At 43.9% G+C, this 23,098-nt stretch overlaps 1 protein-coding gene across 3 annotated transcripts in view; it reads left to right on the forward strand.

Annotated features, from left to right (window-relative positions):
* The window catches only part of USP19 (ubiquitin specific peptidase 19), an 82,539-nt gene extending 71,154 nt beyond the window's left edge, over positions 1–11,385 (forward strand). Inside the window, exon 26 of one of the 3 annotated variants that reach the window (XM_066596780.1) lies at positions 846–4,337. In XM_066596780.1, the coding sequence (XP_066452877.1) occupies positions 846–1,079 (234 nt within the window). In that variant the 3' untranslated portion in view covers positions 1,080–4,337. Of the gene's footprint in view, positions 1–845; positions 4,338–10,791 lie in introns of those variants that run through there. The other 2 variants (XM_066596779.1, XM_066596781.1) reach the window with 2 other exon arrangements.
* The last annotated feature ends 11,713 nt before the right edge of the window (positions 11,386–23,098 follow it).

The following is a 23,098-nucleotide window of genomic DNA, read 5'->3' on the forward strand; positions in this document are numbered from 1 at the left end:
TGCCAGTCAAAGCTGTAGCTCCGCCCTCAGCTTGCAGGTCCTGCAGCTTACTAGCACTAACCTCCCTCTCGGGGTGCCAGAGACGGACTGCTGAGGCAGACAGACAAAACCTTCCGGCACTCTGAACTGCACATGCACTTCCTCCCATCGTGCACTGCTCGCAGGATGTTGGAGGTTATGGACAGGGTAGGAAGTAGCAAATGTGGACAAGATGTCAGAGGAAGTGGAGATGTTCTTTAGGTGGAGGGTCACGTTAGTGACAGGTTCGCTGATCTGCTCTAGCTACTTTCTTTTACAAAATTACTTATTGTGATGATGAACATTAGATTTTAAAATGTTAGTCTGTGCCCAGGATATCCCTTTAATCCTGAAAATGAAGGGGCTGGTGTAGCACTGCTGTTTTTTTTTTTTTCTTTCTACCTTTTTCCTAGCTGCTCGATATTCCGGCCACAGACCATGCAAGGAGAACTACAGCACAGCCCCATTGAGTTGAATGGGCTCGGCTGCAGTTCCCTGCGTAGCCTGTGGCTGGAAGAGGCGCTGTGTGGGGAAAACTTGGAAAAAGGGGCGCAGAGCTACATTAAAACGGCAGCCTTTACATTCTTGGTGACTGAAGGTTTTGAACCCCCACCCCTTATCATAATTGATGGCATATCCTAGTGATATGACACCTCTTTCTAAACTGAGAATACCCCTTTAAATGATCCCTAGGCAGTTGCTCTGTACCGCGCTGTTGGCTGTGTCTGTGCTCTGCAGATGCTACTATGTAGATGTTGTGTGTCTAGAAGCTTTGTGCTCCTATATGTCGTCCCCCCAGCTCTGACACAGGTTTCCGCACACCGCAGGCTTCTCTGATCTGGCAGGCACTGGAGGCCGAAGAGGAGGAACTCCACCATGATGCGGACTTACGGCGACGCCACAGAGCCCCCACCACTCACCAACCCGCCCATCACCTCCAGCTCTCGGAGTACTCTGATGAAGCCCGCATCCGTTACTTTGTCCTTGGCACCATGGCAGCAATCGTTGCCTTCTTCTTGAATATATTCTATCCCTTTATGTATCAGTCCCAGGGGAGGTAGAACTGTCCGTTTTATACGATTTTGAGACTTTTGTCGCTATTATCTTCTGTCTCAGGACACGGTGTTACCAGCTCCTATCGCAGGCCTACGAATGTTACTATCCAAATGCAACAATTCAATGTCAGCACATATTTGGGCGAGCAGACCCTACACAAAACTGTAGTCCCAGGTTCAGTTCACACGGATGTAGTATAGGCAAGGACTGAGAACGCACCACGGGAGGTTTTATGGAAAAATATGCAACCCGGCCAATGGAAATAGTGAAATTAGATATTACAGTACACTAGTGCGCAGAATGGATCACATATGTTCACCGGGAGAACAGCAAATATTTTCTATATAAAACGCCAACATACGACCCGCTGGTAAAATATGATAGTCTTCAATTTATGGAAATTCTTCACATATTTTCACAGAACCCCCTTACCCCAGGAAAGCAGAGGGGTTCTTCATGATTTATCTGACACATTTCATGGTGTGGCCACTAGATGGAGCTAAGCATTCCACTCCATTTAGCTGCTTGGTATCACTATAAAGTATTAGGCTTTAGCTCCAGGCAGTCTAATAGTCCAAGATTAATGCTTGTAAGATGCACTTTAATATCGCATGGTGAGTGCTGCAATGTGAGACACCCTCAAATTTTAACCCCATGAATCCTGTGCATTCAGACATGCTGAAAAAGTCACAAAGTCCGTATTGGTGTTAGTTCTCAAAGCGGACTCTAACGGGGGTAGTGGTGATCAGGTGTGGTCAGCCGTAGCTGTACGGAGGCAGTGTTAGGACTTTTGTCCTATATAATGGACATGTTTCTTTATGCAGCATTGACCTTTTTATTACTGGGAAGATTATCTACTTAGTTCTTTGCTGCCAGTGATTACAGCCAAGGTTTCTTCAGTCGTTAAACAAGAAGCTTTTTAGTACAAGGTTATTCTGAGCGAGGCTACTTCTGTGCTGGGTACTTTTTAGAACTAGGTAATTGCACAAATAGTCCCTTTTTAAAGGGGTTGTTTCAGATTTAAAATGGATCACCATATCCATAGGCTGGGTCTGGTGTTACATCTCTCCTGCATTCAATGATTGGAGCCAAGGTGCAATACCAGGTGCAACCCATGGGCAGTTGTGGCGCTTTTCCTAATTTCATAGGGTTGCTTTAAAGCAATCCGTCCTTCTTGATTTGCAGAAACCATGACAACGTAGAGCAGGGAAATTGCAAAGATACCTTTACATAAGTGCCCGACAGCTGTCCCACAGACTACCGCCCAACTATTGCTCCTATGCTTTACATAGCAGTGATAGTCGTTCCAGTGAATGGAGGTGAAGTGGGCTATGGATCTTTCCGGCCGTCTGCCTCCATTCACAGTTAACAGGAGTTGGTCAAATATTGACTTTTTACACTGCTCAATGGTTGCTGGGTCTTTAATTCTGCTATGAAGAAAGTGACTCTCAACAAGTGACCGATCGCTCAGTGCCCTGTTGGCGTCCACTTGTACATGGGACGATTATTGATAATTTGGGCGATAATTGCCCTTTGTAAAGGTACCTTGAGTTTCTTTTGTTGGGAATCTGAAGACTGCCTTACGCCTAATTGATTTTGATCTTCAAATCCGCAGTGCAACTGCAATTGTATTTGTGGATTTGCTGTGGATCGTCCATATCCATTGACTTCTATGGAGCCTGTCCTCACAGAATCTGCACTGAAATGGAGCATGCTGCGATTTGTTTTCTGCACCAAACGGTCCGCAAGTCAAATCCGCATGCCTAAATTCAGTTGCGGTTGCCAATGCTTCCCTATGGGCACTTTGAATTGCAGATTCCGCAAATCAAATCCGCCCGTGGACATTGGGCTTAAAGCTACATTCACACCAGTGCGGATATGAACTCCATTCTTTTGAATGAAGTCATACACATGAGTGACTTGTTTTCTTTTTGTTTGTTTTTGTTTCCTTCTCAGCAATGCTGCGAGGTAAAAACACGCATCGCCCATTGTTTACAATGGGACAGTCAAACACGTCGGATGTGGTGATATGCGCACGCGAGTGCAATGTGAGGTTTTACTTTTAAATCAATGGTAAACACTTGCCGATCATCTCACGTTTGTTAAATAAGAGCCGGAGGATCGCAGCTTCTCAGAAATGATGCCAGGTGGTGCGATGTCTGGTCGGATTCCTCGGCCTTATATAGTGCTCGCCCGTGTGAATGTAGCCTAAGGGCGATATTGGACCATGAATCAAAATGGGAAATGTTGCAATTTAAAAAAAAAAATTTTTTTCTTTGCTTAGTATAACATAGCATCGCGGTGCCATGCAGGAAAACCTCGCTAATGTGAATGAACTAATTCATAAGATGGGTTTGTGAGAGACTTGTGCATCTTGCCTCTGTGAAAGCCCCCTAAGGGTGCTCTTACACGGAGTGTCTCACCTGCTAAATGCAGGCAAAGCTTTGCTGATTGCTGCCGGCAGCAGTTCATTCTCTTGGCGAGTCCTGGTGGGAGCCACAATCGGCATTTCTGTACTGTGTTTAGCAGTGGAGGAATGCTGTGCAGTAGCTATTGACATGGGTGTTTTTTACGGGCGAGTGCGTTCCAATTTTTAATCAGACCAAACTCAATGGGTTTAATCACGAGCATTGTTTTTTTCTTTTTCCTCTTTTTTTTTATCTTTACAGGAGGTAAAGAGACGATCTGCTTCCCACCTTCAAGTTTTTTTGGTTTGTTTTAATTGGAAAAACTGGCACGCATGAAAAATGTATAAAAAAAATCGCACAAAAACTCAGTCTGTTTTTCAGAGATGGCCATTGCTGTGTGAATAAGGCCTAAAATTCTTTTCACATGAACAGCTAATCAGCTGGTGCGACTTTCGTACTGTTTCCCAATTTATTGCCATGAGTTAACGGGGCAGCCATCAGTCGACAAACCAGATGTTATTCGTTTACTGCCTGATCGCATTTTTCATGTGGCTGCAAAAATTATTTGTAGTAGCACATCTGCTGGCGATTGTGGAAGTTAATGGGAGCTGAACAATCGTTTCAGCAATCATTTGTGCCTCATACCGTCTTGCATCGGCCTTTGTAAAGGCCCTTTAAATAAGTTCTTCGGCTTGTTATAGCGTCAATTTGTGCTCGTTAACGGTCTGAAATTGAGCTACGTAAAGGGGCCTAAAGGGGGTTGTCCCACTTCTAGCTGTCTTACTGCAGGAAGCAGACAACTCTGTATATTACGCACTGGCCCAGGTCCGTATTGCAGGCTGAGTCCCATTCACTTAATTAGGACTCTTCCTGCAGCACCATCCTGGTCCACTGCACAATGTATGGAGCTGTCTGCTTCCTGCACCAAAATAGCTAGAACTGGGACAACCCCCTTAAAGTTCCAGTTGCTGACTTTAAGGTGCTCTTAAATCGTGGCCGATAGCTTGCAAAATGCGACTGAGGAAGTCATTGTAAATTTAAAATTTCTAGTCTTTCAAATTTACACCATTAGAGATTTTATTTTTAATATGTAAAGAAAGGGAATAAATGGCAGTGTCCTAATCGTAGTAGGGTAGAAATATCTAGGCTTGCATTGCGATTTGAATTTTTAAAAAAGTTAATTGGGGGGGGGGGGGGAGGAGTTCATGTGTTCATGTTCATAATTATATTAGCCACATCAGAGAGCATCTCTGGAGGACCCAACACATTGAGTTGTATGGGAACTGTGTAATACTACTTTTCCCCTGTGGGAGTGCTGCAAGGGAACAGAATAGATTCACTACTGGGATCCCCCAGTAATTGCCTGCAAACAAATTATGATTATCAAAAAGATGTCTAAAGTGGATGACCCCTTTAAGGATATAGCAACACCATTATTTTTTCTAAAAGGCCACAGAAAGGGCTCTATTACTTCCAGATGACTTCATGTGTTCAGCAAACCCCACAGCTAATATCTACATCATTACTACGTGCTGTATTGCACGTAATCCCTGGATATACAACCTGCAGAAATAGTAACACGTGTGACGGATATGAGCTAAGGACTTTAGGATCGCAACTCTTTAAAACAAGGTTTTTCTTCTTTTTTTTTGTCTTTGAGTATTTAATAGGTAATTTTCCTTTAAGTGAAAAATGTCTCAGAGAGGTTTACAGGAATAAGCCAGGCTTTGATCTTCTCTCATCCCCCTCTGTCTAAATACTTGGATTTACCGTCCGATAATCCAGTAAAATCCCAAATAAATGCACTAAGCAATTTATGAATGTTTAGGTGAAGGACGGATTTGTCAGTGGCTGCTATAAACTTGGATAGATATATATAATCAATATAGCAAAAAAGGTGTCTTTTTAGAGAAAAGCAGAATGTTCGTACCATGCGTGTATACCATTAACACCTTCTGCCACAGAGTGTACCCTATTGCGTCTCTGACTGCATATGTTCTTTCAAGGAAGCTGCGTATAGGAAGCCTAGCATTCTGCCAGTAGTTCCCTGTCCTGACTTCCTTACCCTGACTTCCCATGCAGCTTTGCCTGGTCAATGGTCCAATAAGCAGGGAAGCATTATCTGAATGCCCGCCCCTCTGCTTTCCCAGGTCAGTTGGGCATTTAGAGACCTTCTGGTCAAATGGTTACATTTCACACAATATTATAGTGGGTTTACTACAGTACGGGCTTTTTATCGCGATTAGCACAGTGTCCCAACGCTCCCATTGATTTTAATAGGGCTTCTCAGGACTGCACTCGACCACTGCGTTTCTAACACCCTGATTTCCGAGCACTGACTGTTCTATTTTGAGCGTTTTAGTGCGTTAACACACCTCATTCCCCATCACAATGGTGGGGTGTATTAAAAAACGCTGTGATGTGTTCAAAAACGCCACTCAAACTCGCGGTAAAAATGCCACGATTTCGAACGTTTTCTGAACGCATGTGTGAGAGTGGCCTAATCCTCTTTTACGGTTTCCTGGCACATTGGCGCTTCTGGCCACCTGGCACTGTAGGGTATTGCAGTGTAGCTACATTGACATATTTTCTCAGCCACAGCCATTTCTGTAAATTAGACAACTTGTATAAGCACACATGGGGGGATGTAAGTTGGACCCATTTACTACACACACAATCGAGGTAGCACATTTGTATGTTGGACCAGTGGACTGTTTGGGATGACTTTCTCATATTAAAACCAGAGCTAATATCGTATATTTCACATTTTCTGCTTTACATCTGTTGCCTGCAATATGGCCGCCACTATTGTTCCCATCATCACTGGCTCTTCGGACGCATCCCTCACTGCATAACTAGTTACATTTACCATTGCAGAAGCTGACCGCCAACTCTTGTCCGTGCCCTAATATTGGTTGTCATTAGCATTCCCCGAAAACTGCTGCGCCTAGCAAACCGAATGGCTGCCTAGGAAGGGGGGATAGTCATTTTGTAGTGTCAGTCCTCAGAAGGTTAATGGATTCGGGTAACGTGGAAGGGCCCGGCACAGTTAATAAATGACATTTGCAATAATCTTGTTAATCCTCGCGGGCATTAAGGTCTGTGCAATACTCAGATGTGTATTTTTGTACTTTTTAAAGAACTCCATTTCAGATTTGACCTTTTATGTATCGATAACTTAATAAAACGTCTATTTATATGCCGAGAGATTTTTATCAGAGCTATTTAAAGCCGCCGTCAGATGTCAATGGTGATTACTGTTTGGAATGTTTAACCTGAATAAAGTTGTTTCACTTTGAATGCGGAAGAACGTCAGCTTGATTTTTATGTGTTTATATGTTTATTATTCTATAGATATAGTTAATGCTTTCATTTTCCGAAGTTAAACTTTCCATGTGAGTATACATTTTCGTTTGCCTAATTTTAGATGTTTCACTAATTTTAGAGGTTTTGGGGTTTTATAAGAATAAAATAAAGCTATTCTATTACCCATTAGGTCTATTAGAGAGTTGCATAACTCCCCATATGTCAAAAAAAATCGCAAACTTGCAACAGTTGGGCCTTTTTTGCACCCCACTTGCCACTTTTCAAAGGCTGTATTCACACCGATGGGCGTGGCTATGGTTGGTGAAATACTGCAGCTTTTTTTTTTTAATGTAATTTTCTTGTTTTTACTATGTTCTGCTATTTTAACACAATTTGCAAGCGTTTTACAACTATTTTTCTTGTGCGTTTTTTCACTGACCTGAACTTTCTTTTCTTTTTCTTTTTTTTTATGTGTCCGCCATAGTAAAATGCGTTTAAAGAAGGATCATGCTCTCATGGCATGCGCATCTGATCCTTCTTTTAACGCTCCCATAGCAAATAATGAGCAATTTTTTTTTAACAAGAATCACACAAATTATATGAAGCGACTTTATTTTTTTCCCCCCCAAACTCGGGGCTGTCTGTCCAGTTGAAAAATCATGTGGGAATTAACCCATTCAAAAAAATGAGAACTTCTTTCCTTGCGCCTTCTTGGACTGAGAACTCTCAGAGAAAATCATCCATGTGAATACGGCTTAAAAGTGAGCAAGGCTTAGGGCTCTATCACACTGGACGACCTGTCCGGTCGTCCCAGCAATGATCGCTCCTGTGCTTTTCCCCAGAAACTAGCATCATTCAGTGAATGGAGGTGGCGCGGCGTGGGGATTGTTCCGGGCCCACCTGTGTCTATTCACAGTAAACAAGCAGTTCATAAGTGAATGACTGCCTGTTTGCATGGGCCGATGCGTCGTTCAGTCGCTGCATGCATTTACACTGAACGATAATCGGATTCCTGCGGGATGCTGGGATCTAAACGATTTATCAGCTCTGTAAAAGGGTCCTTAGTCTGGAGTCCGGATTGTTGAGCTCACAGAGCATTGTCTACACTGGATACAATTGTATCCGCTTCTTAGTTGATTGCAGGAAAAGCTGTGTACAGAATTGCTGCCTCTGAATGTAACTAGTGTTCTCATTCACTGACAGCAAACAAAATGGTTGGGGGTAGAAACATAAAGGATATTAGGACATTGTTGCACACTTCATTTTTACAGTGATCTAAGCTTCTGTTACATAAAACCAGAAAATCTCCTTAAAACCTCAGGAATGGCAGCAGTTTTGCCCTTTGTGCCCGGACTTCTTCCTCTGTGTACTGTTATGTTCTGCAGGTTACAGCTATGTGATAGATTGCTAATTCTTTGTCCTGAAACTGGATGGTTGCTTTAATCACAACATTTTATGACACAAAGTTCTGTCCGGGGTCAGGGGGCTATATTACTTGTTCTCTGCCGCCCCTCTGATCCTCCGGGCTTGGGCCTGGTTTTTGGCCATTCAAGTTGGCTTTAGTAATTTTCTAACTACCTAATGCGCACTCTGCACTGCACTCTGATTGGTCAACACTGATCATGTGAGCAGTTCTGGCTAATCATTGCACAGGTATGGTGCACTGGTAGTCTAACACCAACGATGCACTGCAGAGATTAGGTAGTCTGAAGATTCTCCGTCATCTTGGACGACTGAAAACAGGACCCGCAACTGGCAGATTGGGGGGGTCGGCATAGAAGACCTGCAGGTAATTAAATCCCCTCTGATCCCAGGACAGAATATTTGTTCCGAAGCTGGAGGGTCACGTTAACATTTCTGTGCCCTGAAGGAGGGGGAGTTTAATTCTCGCTCCATGAGTGGGAAACCTATAAATGTGAATTGATTGTAAATTCCTCATCATTTACAGGAGGTTCTTGTATATTGCATGTGGCTCTGCTCACGTACTGCAGGTTTGTTGCTATGATGATCTCATTCATCTGAATCGGATTTGCAGAAGCTCATGTGCTCAAAGCCACAACAACTCCGTTTACATGAAGGGAAGTTTCTGCAATGACTATGCCACTTGTGAACATGCGGCACCTCCTGAAGTGACGCTCCTCCTTTGTCGCTGTATTAGGCTGCTGCAGCACTCTGCGCTATTTGTTCTGTTTTCAAGATTGAAATGAAATAGAATGGAATCAAACACTTTTTTTTTTTTTTTTAATCCTTTTGAAATCAGCGAGGAATAGAGGAAACTTTTCATTCAGTTTTGATTTCAATTCTCTGCTCCAAAAATGGACCAGAAATCACGAACAGTAATGTGAACAAGCCCGAATTTGCATTAGTTACAGAATGTCAGCAGATTCCCCACCGTGATCCAATAGCTTTTAGGGCCCTTTTACACGGACCAATAAATCATTCAGATTTCGACATCCAGCAGAAATCTGAACGATTATCGCTTGGTGTAAACGCACACCCCAACTGAATGACAAATGAGTATTTTATTAGCTTCTCCATCCTCATTTAGTTTCCGTGTGCAGAAAAGTGAACAGCAGATCAACCGTGTAAACAGGCAGTCGCTAATCTATGAACGACGCCTGCTTACTGTGAATGGAGGTGGCAGGCTGGATTCATCTTCGTCCGTCTCTGTTCACTTAGCAATGATTGTTCCTGTGTAAAAGCATAGGAATGATTATTGCTTGATGACTACAGACAAGTCATCCCGTGTAAAAGGGCCTTTTACATCCACTGATACGTTTGTAACAAACCACTTCAACTTGTTTGAGCAGAGTATGATCTATTCTTGTTCTCTGAATATAAATGAGAATGTTCCCATTCATTGCCAGCTAACAGAGATATTGGAGCACAAAATATATTACAAGTTGCAGAACTTTTGTCGCTCGTGCAGTAATTTACAGGGGTTTTCCAAGTTGTAGGAAAAAAATGAATTAGGACAGGTAATGGTTAAAAAAAAAAAAAACTAAACTAAAGTCATACTGACCCCCCTCCAATCCCCAACTAGTCCAGTGCTGCCGTTCCCGTACTCTTACAAGCTGCAGCAGTGATGTGTCTTTATACACACATGACCACTGCAACCAATCACTGGCCTCAATGATAGACTGCTGAGAAGTGATTTGGCTGCAGTGGTCACATATGTATTTGGAACCTCACCTCTGCAGATGGGATTGGCAACGCTGGACCAGCAGGGGAACTTTTTTTTTTTTTCTTCTTTCAACTCTGAAAACCCTTTTAGGGTATGTTCACACAGGGGATTCCACCACGGAATTTTCCGCTGAGGAGTTCACCTGTAAAACCACGGCAGAAATCTACAGCTATCCTGTTTTCCAGTTTTTGCTGCGGATTCTGCCTTGTCAATTGGTAAATGCTACATGTGGAATTTCTGAGCTGTTTCAGTGGTAAGAAGTGAAATGTCTGCGGGTATTGCCCATTGGCCTGCGTGAATCCGTGGCAAATACCATAGCGGATTCTACACAGAAAATTCAGAGGCGGAATCCACCGTGTAAGCATACCCTTAGGGAAAGCTCACACATAGCGGAAAATCTGCATCAAATTGGTGCAGGGCTTGCTGTGGATCCACAGCTGATTTCACCCTTTCAGTTAAAAGGGTGAAATTTGCTGCTGATCTGCATCAAAAACTGAGTCCATACCAATGACACAAATTTGTATTGCGGTTTTGACAAAAATCTGCATCATTTTCTGGTGTGTGTGAAGTTACCCTAAAGGTATATTATACAAAAAAAACAAAAATGGAGTTTGGATAGCCTCTGGACAAAGCAGCTGATATGGCTAATGCAGGACCAGAAGGGGTGGAGCATAATCCAAGGGTAGCCTGTTTAGGCGTAGAATCCTAGTGTCATGCTCCGCCCCCTCAGTAATCGCCCCTGCTCACATCGACTTTATACATTGCTACAAATTCTGCAAACCCTATCTGTTTTTAACGCCTTGTTCTATCTGTCCATAGGGAGTTGGCCAAATGGCATACGGGCCAAACTTAAATTCAGAGGACACCCCCCAGGTAGCAGCCGGAGGCGTTTCGGACCTCTTCCCGCACCCACCAGAGCCTGCTCCATCCTACAGTAACATGGAAGATGTTGACTAACAGAAGTTTCTTCACAACAACTGAAGAAAATGTCCCCTCTTCGTCTTTGTATCCCGGAGCAGCCGCTGTTTGTACATAGCTGTTGAATATTTTTATGTTTTTGAATTTTGTTTGGGGGGAGGGTTGCCGTGGTTTCCTTTTTGGCGTCCATGTAAGTAATTCTCATGTCGATTTATTTTCTTGAGTTCCTGAAACCCTACAGCTTCTCTAGGGGGACGTGCACCGAGGAACCCTTTTTTTGTTTTCCCCCCATTGGACGTTATTTTTTGGCGGGGTCATTACGCTTGCAATATGTATAGCTTCCTGCAATGGTGGTGTGATCAGGAGTAACCTCCTTTTAAAGAAGCCTTCACCTCTACATGCGTCATGTAGATCCCGTCTCCTGCTCTGTGGTGTTGAGAATGATATGCTGCGTTTTACTTTATCCATATGTATCATATTAAACGAGGAAATCCAGAGGTGTGTCTGTGTTTATAGATTTCAATGCGTCGTTGATCCCTCTTTGAGCTGGCAGACTTTGTGACACTGCTGTTGGGCACTATATCCATAGCAACCAGTTTGGCATTTGTATCAGGTTGCCAGGGAAGGGAATACATCTATAGCAACCAGTCTTTTTCTGAGGAAAGCCATGGCTTGAAATCTGTTTGAACTCTGTAATACATTTAGATGGAGACTCTCTTAATAACCAGGGGGTCACTATAATCTTTGATTGGAAGGTAATTGGGCTCATCCTTAAAGGGGTTGTCCAGTTGTAAACTATTCATGGCCTATCCTTGTGATAGGTCATCAACAGTAAATCGGTGAGTTTGCTGGCACACGACCCTTGCTGAGCAGCTGTTTGCCAAAAACAGCAAGCTCGGGCACTGAGCTGATTTTTGCAGGAAGCAGACAGCTCCCTTCATACTGTAGTGGCTATAGTAAGAATAGTGTCTGCTTTCTGCAGAAATCTGCTCAGTACATGAGTGCACTGACTCGGCAAACAGTTGATCGATAGAGGGTCCTAAGCGATCGACGCTTCTGATTTTTAACTTTTCTGTCCTGAGGATAGGCCATTAATAGTTTACTAATGGACAACCCCTTTAAGAAGTGCACCACTTTCTTGTTTTTGTTGTTGTTTTTTTTTTACTTTTTAAACTCTAACGGTGTTGGCTCACCAACATTTATTCCCTAATCACAGGATAGGGGATAATTGTCTAATCACTGATGGTCTGGCCACTGGGTTCCCCAGCAATCATGAGAACGAGAGTTCCAAGTTGTCCTGTGTGAATGGAGCATTGGTCACGTTTATGACCTACCTTTCCATTTACTGATTGAGATAGCCCAGCTGTCAGATCCCAAGCGATCATAGCTTTATCCTATGAATATTGTTGGTGGGGCATTGCCATTAAAGGACAATCCAGTCAGGAGATGCTGGACTTTATTGTTAATTTTGGATTTTTGTTCCATTAGTCTTACCCAAATCACTTGGGACCCCTTTTTTTCTATTGGGCTTTTATGCAAGTCCTGTTTTTGCCTCTGGTTATTACCTCCAGGTCGTGACTAGTTATTTGCATCCATTGTTTGTCACGATACTTGTCATAGACTAGCTGGGTCCTATCTTTGATTATAGCATCTGTCTTCTTGATTTGGCACACCAAGTGTATAATCAATCCTGATATTTATCTTGGTATTAGGAAAACCCAATTCATCAGGAACCTAAGGAAACACTTGAGCCAGTAGAACCAGTAATAGACTTATAATCAGTAATCTTATGTAGTCTGTAATAGTAGTCAATACCACAATAGATAGACTGCAATCCTTCTATGTGCAGTTTTTGGAGTCTTGGTAGTCTTAGGTGTATCTAATTGAGACGTAGATGCCCATTCCAAGTTGGCTTACCCCTTACTATCTGCGGTCTGCCCGCTCTGACTGGACATCTCGCCTCTATTAGGAGTTTGTTACACTCTTATGATATCAAATACATCAGAAAAGAAATCTCCGAAAACTGCGAGGCTAGCCACGATCCCAGTCTCTACAGCACTGTATCCATCCATCACTCACTCACTCTCTATACTAGACCCAATGACAGAGGAAGTCTCCAAACAGCTCCCCACTGCTCATCCCATCACCTGCGCTAGCGATCCTCTTCCCACACACCTCCTCTTGTCCTTTTTCCTGGCTGTTATTACCCACCTTACCACCATCTTCAACCTCTTCCTGACCTCTGGCTTTTTCTCCTCCTCATTAAAACACTCCATTTCCCTTCTGTTAAAAAAAAAAAATCAACCCTTTACCCAACTAAAGCTGCCAATTACCGACCCATCTCCAACCTCCCCTTCATATCAAAGCTACTAGAATGCCTGGTTTATTCCTGCCTCACATGCTTTCTCTCTGACAACTCTCTCCTCGCCCCCCCCCCCCCCCTCCAACCTATACACTTGACCGAAACCGCCCTTATACAAGCATCAAACGACCTGATGACGGTAGAGTCGAGGAGGTGACTGCACCCTACCAATCCTCCTCAACCTCTCCGCTGCATTTGACACTGTTGACCATGACCACCTTCTCACTATGCTCCGCTCTATTGGCCTAAAAGACACTGCTCTTTCATGGTTTTCGCACTACCTCTCTAACTATTCTTTGAGCGTCTCCTTCACTGGCTCGATTTCCTCTCCACTCCCCCTCACTGTTGGGGCCCCCGCAGGGCTTGGTCCTCAGCCCCCTCATCTTCTCTCTCTACCCAGCCCCAATTGGACACCCCACCCCTGTTCGGTTTTCTAATAATTACTTTATGTAATTTTCGTACTGTTTTGTGCTCCCCTGTGCCCTCATCTCCTGCCCTTGTACCTCTCTCCAAATACCCCGTTTTCACAAAAATAAGCCCTACAGATTTTTTACATTATTTTTTTAAAATGTGAACAAAAACAAAACATTACCTAGCATGTACAGTCCAGGTCCCTCCCGCTGTTCTCTGGAGCTCCGACACACTTCTTGCAGTCCTCATCCGCCCACAGCAGATCACTTCCTGGTTATGGGATTTATAAATCCCACCTCCAGAAAGCGATTGCTCTGGTTCTCGAGCGCTGCTCAGCTAACCAATGCAACACTCGATGAACCAATGGGAAGGCTGAGCAGCGGTCGAAGAACCAATCAATGCGGCACTCGAATAAACAATCACAGCTATCGCGTTGTGGAGGCAAGGTTTATAGATTGGCTAATCAATGCTGTGGCTCAGCACGTCAGAGTGTCGAAGAGCAGCAGGAGGGACGTAGCCAGAGCCTGCTAGGTAACTATAATGAGAGATCCCCTGAAAAGAAGACCTGGTGCCTCTTTTGGGGCATACATTTGTATAAGACAGGGTCTTATTTTCTGGGAAGCATGATAAGTGTATACCCCATGTATAATAATAATCTTTATTTGTATAGCGCCAACTTATTCCACAACGCTTTAACTGTCTTATTTGTTTTCCCCATGCTTTGATAGCGCGGCGGAATAAGTGGGCGCTTTACAAATAAAGGTTATTATATCGGATAGAGGCATTCCACTGAATTCAACAGCTGCTGTTTGTGTCAGGTGTTTGTTTTTTTTAAAATTGGCTTTCCCCTTTCTGGTTGAGAGGTAGGAACTAGATTGATAGAGAACCCAAAAGGGACCAGGTTTCAATCTGTTCTTGGCATCCTCTCATTGAGAACTCACATATCTGTCCAATAGGGATATGCTATTTTTTAGACATTTTTGAATAAAATTATATTTTACGGGTGTTCTTTTTATGTGAAGGTATTCTGTGACTGTAGTTTAGCTACAGTGCCTAATCTGAGATAGTCTTGGTTCAATTTGCAGAGGAGGCAGTCTTCCAGACTACCGCCAACTGGGTCATCCCAGATGACAGCACTGTCCTAATAAAGTAATATACATTGACATACCAAAAGACATGAGACTGGGAACTAATATTATGTAGGACCTCCTCTGGACTGGTGAAGTACAGCAACTCAACATGGCACTGATTCCACAAGTAGATGGAAGATAGCTGGAGGGATGTGGAATGGTCTGGACAGCCCCCTACAGCTCTGGGGTATTTGTAGGTGCAGGATCTCGGGTGTGAATGGACCTCTCCACCACATCCCATAAATGCTCCATTGGGCTCATATCTGGTGAATGAGATGGCAACACCATTCATAGGAACTCTCCAGAATGCTCCTCCAACCAATTCTGGACAACTTGCGCTCAGTGCATTATCCTGCTGGAATATGCCATTATTGTCGGTCACCAAGTAGTGAAACTTAGCAGGCTCTGGCCAATGACGTGTTTAGGTTGACCAATAGACTCAACCCATGCCACAAGAACAGCGCCTTTTTGACAATTGGGGGCCATGGCTTCATGGGGTCTGCTCCGCACATGATCCATACTTTCCGCCTGAAACAATTGGTACGGGGACTCATCAGAACGTCTAGAGTCCAGTTAGTAACCTCGTGAGGCCCTGTGTCCAGCGTGGTGATGATAACAAGAGGTTCTCTGGTGGGTCTTGTGCTCCCATAGCCCATAGAAAGTAAAGATCCTTACATTGACAAGATATACATGTGGGGCCTCCTGCACTGAATGTGGATGTGATTGCTGCCACGGTTGCTGGTCTGTTCGCACGGTGCCCACTGTGGGTGCTAATGCCTTTTATGATGTATCCCCGGTACACGTGACACTGGAATATGGAATGTTAAATGCCCGCACAACTTCGGAATAGGAATGTACCATCCGTCTGGCACCACTATCACGCCTCAACCAAACTCCAATAATTAGAGTCGCCTTCCCACACTGGCCAGGGTTCAGCCTCACTCACAAAATAACACCTCACCACTCATACACTTCATCATCAACTTACATACTGCTATCCCAGGACTTCTGGCATATCAGTGTACATAGCAGATGATAGTTGTCTCCTTCCCCATAGGGACTGACTTGTATATCAATTTTGAGCTCATGACCAGAGCATCACTTTAACCCCTTAGTGACCGCTCCATAGTATTTTTTTTTCATCCTAGCTAGGTGGCCTTTAATCCCCAGGGCTGTAAAAACATGCTGGCTCTAGGGATTAAAGCCACGGGGGACGGCGATCATGTGAAAGTAAACAAAAGCTCTGATCTGTGGAGGGAGAGGAAATGACTTACCTAAGGCCTCCTGGAATTTATTCAGTTGTGCCTTGAGATCCACAACTCAAGATCCAAAGGGTGTTCCCTCCATTACAGGCATAGCCATGTGTTCTATAAGTAGATTGGGGCTACACTGGGTATGTTTCTAAACACAGGACTAAAGCTGCATTCAGACGAACGTATATCAGCTCGGTTTTCACGCCGAGCCGATATACGGTGTCCTAGTGTGCAGGTGGGGGGGGGAGGATGGAAGAGCGAGGAGCAGGAACTGAGCTCCCGCCCCCTCTCTGCCTCCTCTCCTCCCCTGTGCACTATTTGCAATAGGGAGAGGCGGGCTGGGGCGGGGCTAAGTTCTGAGAATTAGCCCCACCCCTGGCCCGCCTCTCTCCATTGCAAATAGTGCAGAGGGGCGGAGAGGAGGCAGAGAGGGGGGCGGGAGCTCAGTTCCTGCTCCTGGCTCTTCCATCCCCCCCCCCCCGCACACGAGGACAACGTATATCGGCTCGGCGTGAAAACCGAGCCGATATATGTTCATGGGAATGCACCCTAAGAGTGGTATCCATTTTGAGGTGAAAGTCTTCATTCATATGTGTGCTGTTCAAAAAAAAGACTTTTTAAAATGACAGAATTGCCAAAAAAAACGCGAAAATAATATTTTTTTTCCTTTTGCTTTGCTTAGATTCATTCGAAAATTTGTGGGGTCAAAATACACAGTACACCCCTAGATAAATTCTTTAAGAGGTCTAGTTTTCAAAATGGGGTCATTTGTGGTGGTTCTATATCGTTTTGCCGATCAAGAACTTTACAAGTGGGCTATGGGGCCTCAAACACCTCCAAGCAAAATTTCTGTTCTGAAAGCCACCAGCTGTTCCCTTCGGTTTGGGCCCTGCTGTGCATACAGACAGAAAATTAGGGCCACAATTGGTATGTTTCTGAACACAGGCCAAACAGGGGTATCCATTTTGGGGTGCAAATCCTCTTTTTTATGTGCACTATAGAAAATAAATTTGCCTTTAAAATGACTTATTTGCAAAAATATGACATTTTATTTTTTCTCCTCTAAATTGCATTAACTCCTGAAAAGAAACTGTGGGGTCAGAATACTCATGACCCCCCTCAGTGAATATATTAAGGGGTGTAGTTTTTAAAATTGGGTCATTTGTAGGGGGTATCTATCATTCTGACACCTATGAGCTTTTGCAATCTTGGCTTAGTGCAGGAAAACGAAGTGTTCCTCAAAATGTTAATAATGTTAAATTTGTACATAAAGTTTTTCAAATGTGCATCCAGAATAAAGTAAACAGATGGAAATATATTTTTTATCACAAATTTGTAAAGTATGTTTGCACATATTTGAGATATTGCAGTTTAAAATGTGAAAAAATTAAAACAAAATCCCAATTTTGGCACTTTTAATAAATTTACACAATTTCGATCTGGCTATTTTTACCACCTAAATGAAGTACAATATGTAGCAGGCCATGAATCATGGCCTGATATTGCACTTTCCACCATGTGAAAAAGAGAATTCCCTGCTACACTTGTCACAGCCACGGCAGAAGATCGTGGAGTTCTGCCTTTGATTTCAGTGGGGCCGGCACTTGCTGCTAACTCCATTGAAAACAATGGGAGATCTTGCAGAAAGACAGAACATCCTGCTAATTGTTTCCTACATAGCATAGCAGTGCCATGCAGGAAAATATTGCTAATAGGTATTGCAACGCACAAATCTTGTGCGATTTTCTTGCCAGTGTAAAGGCCCCCTAAGAGGCCCTTTTTAACGCAAATTGGAACAGTGATTGGGTTGTAACCGCTGTTGTGCTCCTGTGTTAATGCACATAGTTCTCTAGCAAATATCAGATTTACACCGTTTTCAAAATCTTGCTGCTGCTTTCGTGCTTACTGTCAGTAAAGTAGACAACGTTTCGACTGACTAGCAGTCTCTTTCCAGTCTATAATGTACGATATAATGTACTGAAAAGCCTTTTAAAAATTCTAAGCGGAGTAAAATGGAAAAAAAATGACATTCCGACATCTTTCGGCGCACAAACTGCAACACAAACGACCTGATAACTAGATTCTACGGGTCAGTACAATTACTATGATACCAAACCTCTATAGGTTTTTTTTGCTGTACTTTTTTTTTTTTTTTTTCCCCCCCCAAGACATTTCATTTTTTAAAATTATTTTCTGCTGCCATCTTCTGCGCACAATAACTTTTTTCTTTTCGTCGATGTAGTGCGAGGGCTCATTTTTTGCGAGACATCCTGTAGTTTCCATGGTTCCAATGGTTCCATTTCGGAATACATGCGACTTTTTGATCGTTTTGTTTTGCATTTTTACTGGGAGACAGGGTGACTGAAGAAGTGCATTTCTGGCGTTCTTTTTTTTTTTGGACAACGTTGACCGTGCGGGATATATAATGTGCTACTTTGATAGATCGGACTGTTATGGACACAGCGATACCAAATATATATTATTGTTTTATGATTTAGATTTTTTTATACTAGATATGGCAAAAGGGAGGTGATTTAAATTTGTATTACTTTTTTTTTTTTTTACAATATGTAAAACTTTGATTTTATTTTTGCGTTGTTTTTTTAACACCCCACCCCCCGCACCCACATAGAGGACCACAACTAGTGGTGCTTTGATCGCTCCTGCAGTATAATGTAATGCCATAGCATTACATCATACTGCAATTTGACAGGCAGTCTATCAGGCTGTCCCCACGGGGACAGCTTTATAGGCAGTCTGCTAAGGCAGCCCTGGGGCCTTTTAGAAGGCCCACGGCTGCCATGACACCCGCATGCTTTCCTGCGATCTCATTGGGGGGGGGGGGGGGTTTAAAGGGTTAATAGCGCATTGTTCGGGGCATTTAAAGGGTTAATAGCGCTGATCAGCCATGCATCTGATTGCAACTATTGTCCGCGGGTGTCAGCTCTAATAAACAGCTGGGCCCACGCTGCATGAAGAGAGGTCGCCCTGCGATCTCTCTTCATACATAGATTGCTGATACAGGCCGTCAAAAGGCGTATGTCCGATCGTTAAGGGGTTAAACAGCTAGACGCTTCATATCTGCTCTGACTGAGTGATCTGGCTCGTTACAACAGACAGCTGCGATCCACTGTGCGTAGCTTCTGTTTGAGTCTTCAATGGAGTTGAGCTGCAGTACCACACACAACCCATGGACAGGTGTGGCGTAGTTTTGGGGAGAAAATAGCAATTTGCTTAATGCAAACCTAGTATATAAAGTTTGTGACTAGACAGATGTGGATTCCCTTTGGTTGAAGCCGTGAGCTTGTGGGATCCTGATGCGGATGCAGCCATCTTGTTATAGGATACAGATGGGTACGGTCCCTTTTACACGGGACGACCTGTTGGGTGCAGGTGTTGAACAGCTCCTCCCAGCGATAATTGTTCCTGTGCTTTTACTCAGGAACGAGCATCAATAGTGGATGAAAGTGGAGCGAGTCGAGGATCGTTCCGGCGGGCTGCTTCCATTCACAGTAAACAGGCAGTCGATCATAGATGAGTGACTGCCATTGTTCAGTTTTCTGCATGTAGAAACTGAACAACGAACGAGTTCTCCATCATCGTTCATTCGGGGTGTGCTTTTACACTGACCGATAATCGGTCATACTCCCGCTGGACGCCAAACGATTCATCGGCTGCGCTTTCACCTGACCTTCAACGCGCCGCGTTACCAGGAGGTTTATTCACACGATGCGTTTTGCTGTGTCAAGATATGCACGACTTTTTCGTCCGGCATTCCACGCCAGATCTGCGCCGGAGCCGTGATGGAGCCTAAACCTTGTCCCATCTGTGTTATACGTGACTAGGTGGAGACAGGTTACAAAATGGCTCCCTCTGCAGTGTTTTCGGCGAGCCTCTGCTACGTCAGGGAGGGCATTGTATGGGGCCATCTGTTACTGCACAATCTGATTTGCAAATGGCTTTTGTGTTTTAGCCCATTTCGCCGTCTCGTAGCGAGAAACAGAATGTAATGCGTAACTATTGACTAAATGCAAAACCAGCGCGGCAAGCAAGAAAAGGCAGATTAGCCGCTTATCTGCTCTCAGCTTCAGGCGGGATCCGCTTGTGTTATCCGCTGCTGTTTCCATTCTTCCTTTCCTTTCTTTTGCCTGCTTAGATATTCTTCTGTGAAAGTCGTTGTAGTCACGCCTGTTATGTCTTTACAGCTTTGTTCTCTGGGTCTGCATTGACGTTAACTTTTGTGGTTGTCCAGCGTTAGAAAAACATGGCGGCTTTCTTTCAAAAACAGTGCCACACCTGTCCACAGGCTGCATGTGGTATTGCAGCTCGGTTCCATTTGTTTAAATGGAGATGAGCTGAGATACCAGACAAAACAGGTGTGGTGCTGATTAGGCAAGAAAAGAAACGCCATGTTTTTTAATCCAGAACAGCTGCTTTAGGCCGGTTTCTCATAAACGCAATTGCACATGTCTTAGTGCAACTTTTTAGAGCTATGAACAAGGCTTTTCTGTGTGCGTATCGGTGTATTTTATGGTACTTTTTCTGCATTTTCGGTTGCACACGGCGAACAAACGCACGGATTGAAATGGCTAATTAGTTCTAGATGTGTTCTTTTTCCAGCACAATTACGCAATGTTCCAATTACGCACGCCCTATTGATTTCTGTAGGAACCTTTTCTATGCAAATAAGCAGGCGAATAGAACATGTTCTATCTTTTTTTTATTTTGCGTGGCCAAAATGCACACGTAAAATATGCGCATGTGAACGAACCCATTGCGTATTATGCGCATAATACCCAGGGCAAATACACCCGGGTAAATTGGCTCATGTACACAGGCTCTGTATTACAGCTGTATTATTTATGGATGCGATGTGGTCAGCATACAACACCACTGATTTGCATTGATGAATTCAGAGGTGCATTTTTTTTACATGCCCATTAAAGTCTATGGGATCGTGTAAAAAGGCAACAAATACACAGTTGCATGCGCATTCACTGTTTTTTTATGGGGGGGAGGTGAGGGTGTAACGCATTTTGCCATAAGATAATGGGGGGAAAAAAATTGGGCCGCCTTGTTTTTGTGGAATAATGGCAACAAGTGGAAAAGTTCGAGATATTTTGAAAATTTTCCCCAGTCTCCAGCATTTCCCTTTAATCTTCGTTGTGTGTATATATAAAGTCAAAGATTGTTACGTGAGAAAACCACGTGGTTGTCAGTGACATCCTGGCCCCGGCTAGTCTAGCACCGATGACCAGGCCTCGTTGGAAGTCGCTCAGATCGCTGGATTTTCCCATCTAATGTGGATTCACACTGAAAGTGATCCACAGAAAACTTGTCATGTGATTTTATGCTGCACTCCGGGGTCACGGGGAGAGTCTCCATACAGGGAAGCGCCAATCATGAGAGGCCCGGGACTCTAATAAAGGGTTATTCAGTGTATATTCCCATCAATCTAATACAGGAACAGACATTTTTCTGCAGCACTATTAATATGCTCATTGAACACGTCATGCTTTGTTCTGCATCTTACAGCTATGAAAGGGTTAAGATTGCTATCCTTGTTTGACTATTGAGAAGGAGCAGCGCTGTGCCACCCACTGCCAGCTCTCCCTGCAGGAGCGGAGCAATGACTGCGCTTCCCAGCGCTGCAGCGGGAACAGATGTATTTATAACACACATTCAGGAATGCGTTATTTTCTGCTGGCGGCGCGCTCTCAGCATTTGTGATTGTGGAAATCTCCTTCTATGAACATTTCCACTTTCTGCGTTGGAATGAATATATAAATATAGCCTTAAAGGCAAGGGTTAAAAAAAACAAAAACTTTTTCCATAATTTTCTAGAACTCTTAGACCAAGATGCTTTATGGCAAAGAATATTCTGCTGGGACTTCACAATGATACATTTCTGGGTGGCAACCAACATGGCTGACATTAGCGATCCCAAAGGATTTTCCTTCTATACGCCATTACAGCTCCCTTGTGGGTTGTCGTTCCACTTCCCACTACATCACAGCTCCCAGCGGTGTCGTCATCCAGCGTTTGCAGATTTGCCTTTCAGGGGGGTTTCAGATAGCAAGGAAAGTTGATGGCCATGTTGGATTTTACCCAAAGAAGGAAATAACCAAAAGGAACTTTTTTCCAACTCCGGAGAAGATAAGATGTTCTAGTAACATCTTTAACCCCTTCCTACCCCATGGAAAAGAAGGGGTTCCTATGAAATGCCAAACATTTATAAGCATATGGATGATGCCATCCGCAGTGATTGTAATGGCAGCTGGGCTCCTGCTGCAGCGACGGAGATCAGAGAGAACATCCATTCCTGCTATTAAAGGGGGTTTTCCAGCACTTAAAAAAAGAGTTCCAAGTTCCAAAAAAAAAAAAAATACTCTCTGTTCCTGTCTGCTTCCCGTCCAGCCCTGCACCCCAGTGCCCGCCGCGCCAGTCTCGGAAGAAGCAGTAGGTGACCACTCACAGGCTTGAGCATTGATTCTTCTATGGCCACTGAAGCCTGTGACTGATGAGTGGTCACGTACACAATGTACGGCATGTGACCGCCTACGGCTTCTTCCGGGGTCCTTGCAGCGGGCACCAGCGTTGGATGGGGAGCCATTGGGATAGGTGAGTTTTTTTTTCCTCCATTTTAAACCCTTTTTTTTAAGTCCCGGAAAACACCTTTACATGCAAACTCTGTAAACAGGTAGATTCCCCGGTTAGGCCCTGAACCAGGAGTGGACCATATAATAAAATGGGTAGTTTATCTATTCATATAGACATAAAGGGAGGATTACTGCTATCCTCCTATCCTAGGCCCTGCCTTCCTTAGCTGTACAGCGGACCCCCAGAATGACTCTTACTGGTGGACCCTAGGCACCTCAGACCAACACTGTTTACATCCCACAATCAATGTTGATCATGGCATGTATGGAGATAACAGAGGGAAGGAGATTCCTTTGTAATGTCATCAACCCTCTGCCATCCATTCAAGGAAAGCCGATGGCTTGCCATGGCGGGTGGACGTCAGTCAATGACTTCCAGCTCTGCCATGGGTT

The sequence above is a fragment of the Eleutherodactylus coqui genome, chromosome 3 (genome assembly GCF_035609145.1).
Source record: "Eleutherodactylus coqui strain aEleCoq1 chromosome 3, aEleCoq1.hap1, whole genome shotgun sequence".
Classification (NCBI taxonomy): Eukaryota; Metazoa; Chordata; class Amphibia; order Anura; family Eleutherodactylidae; genus Eleutherodactylus; species Eleutherodactylus coqui.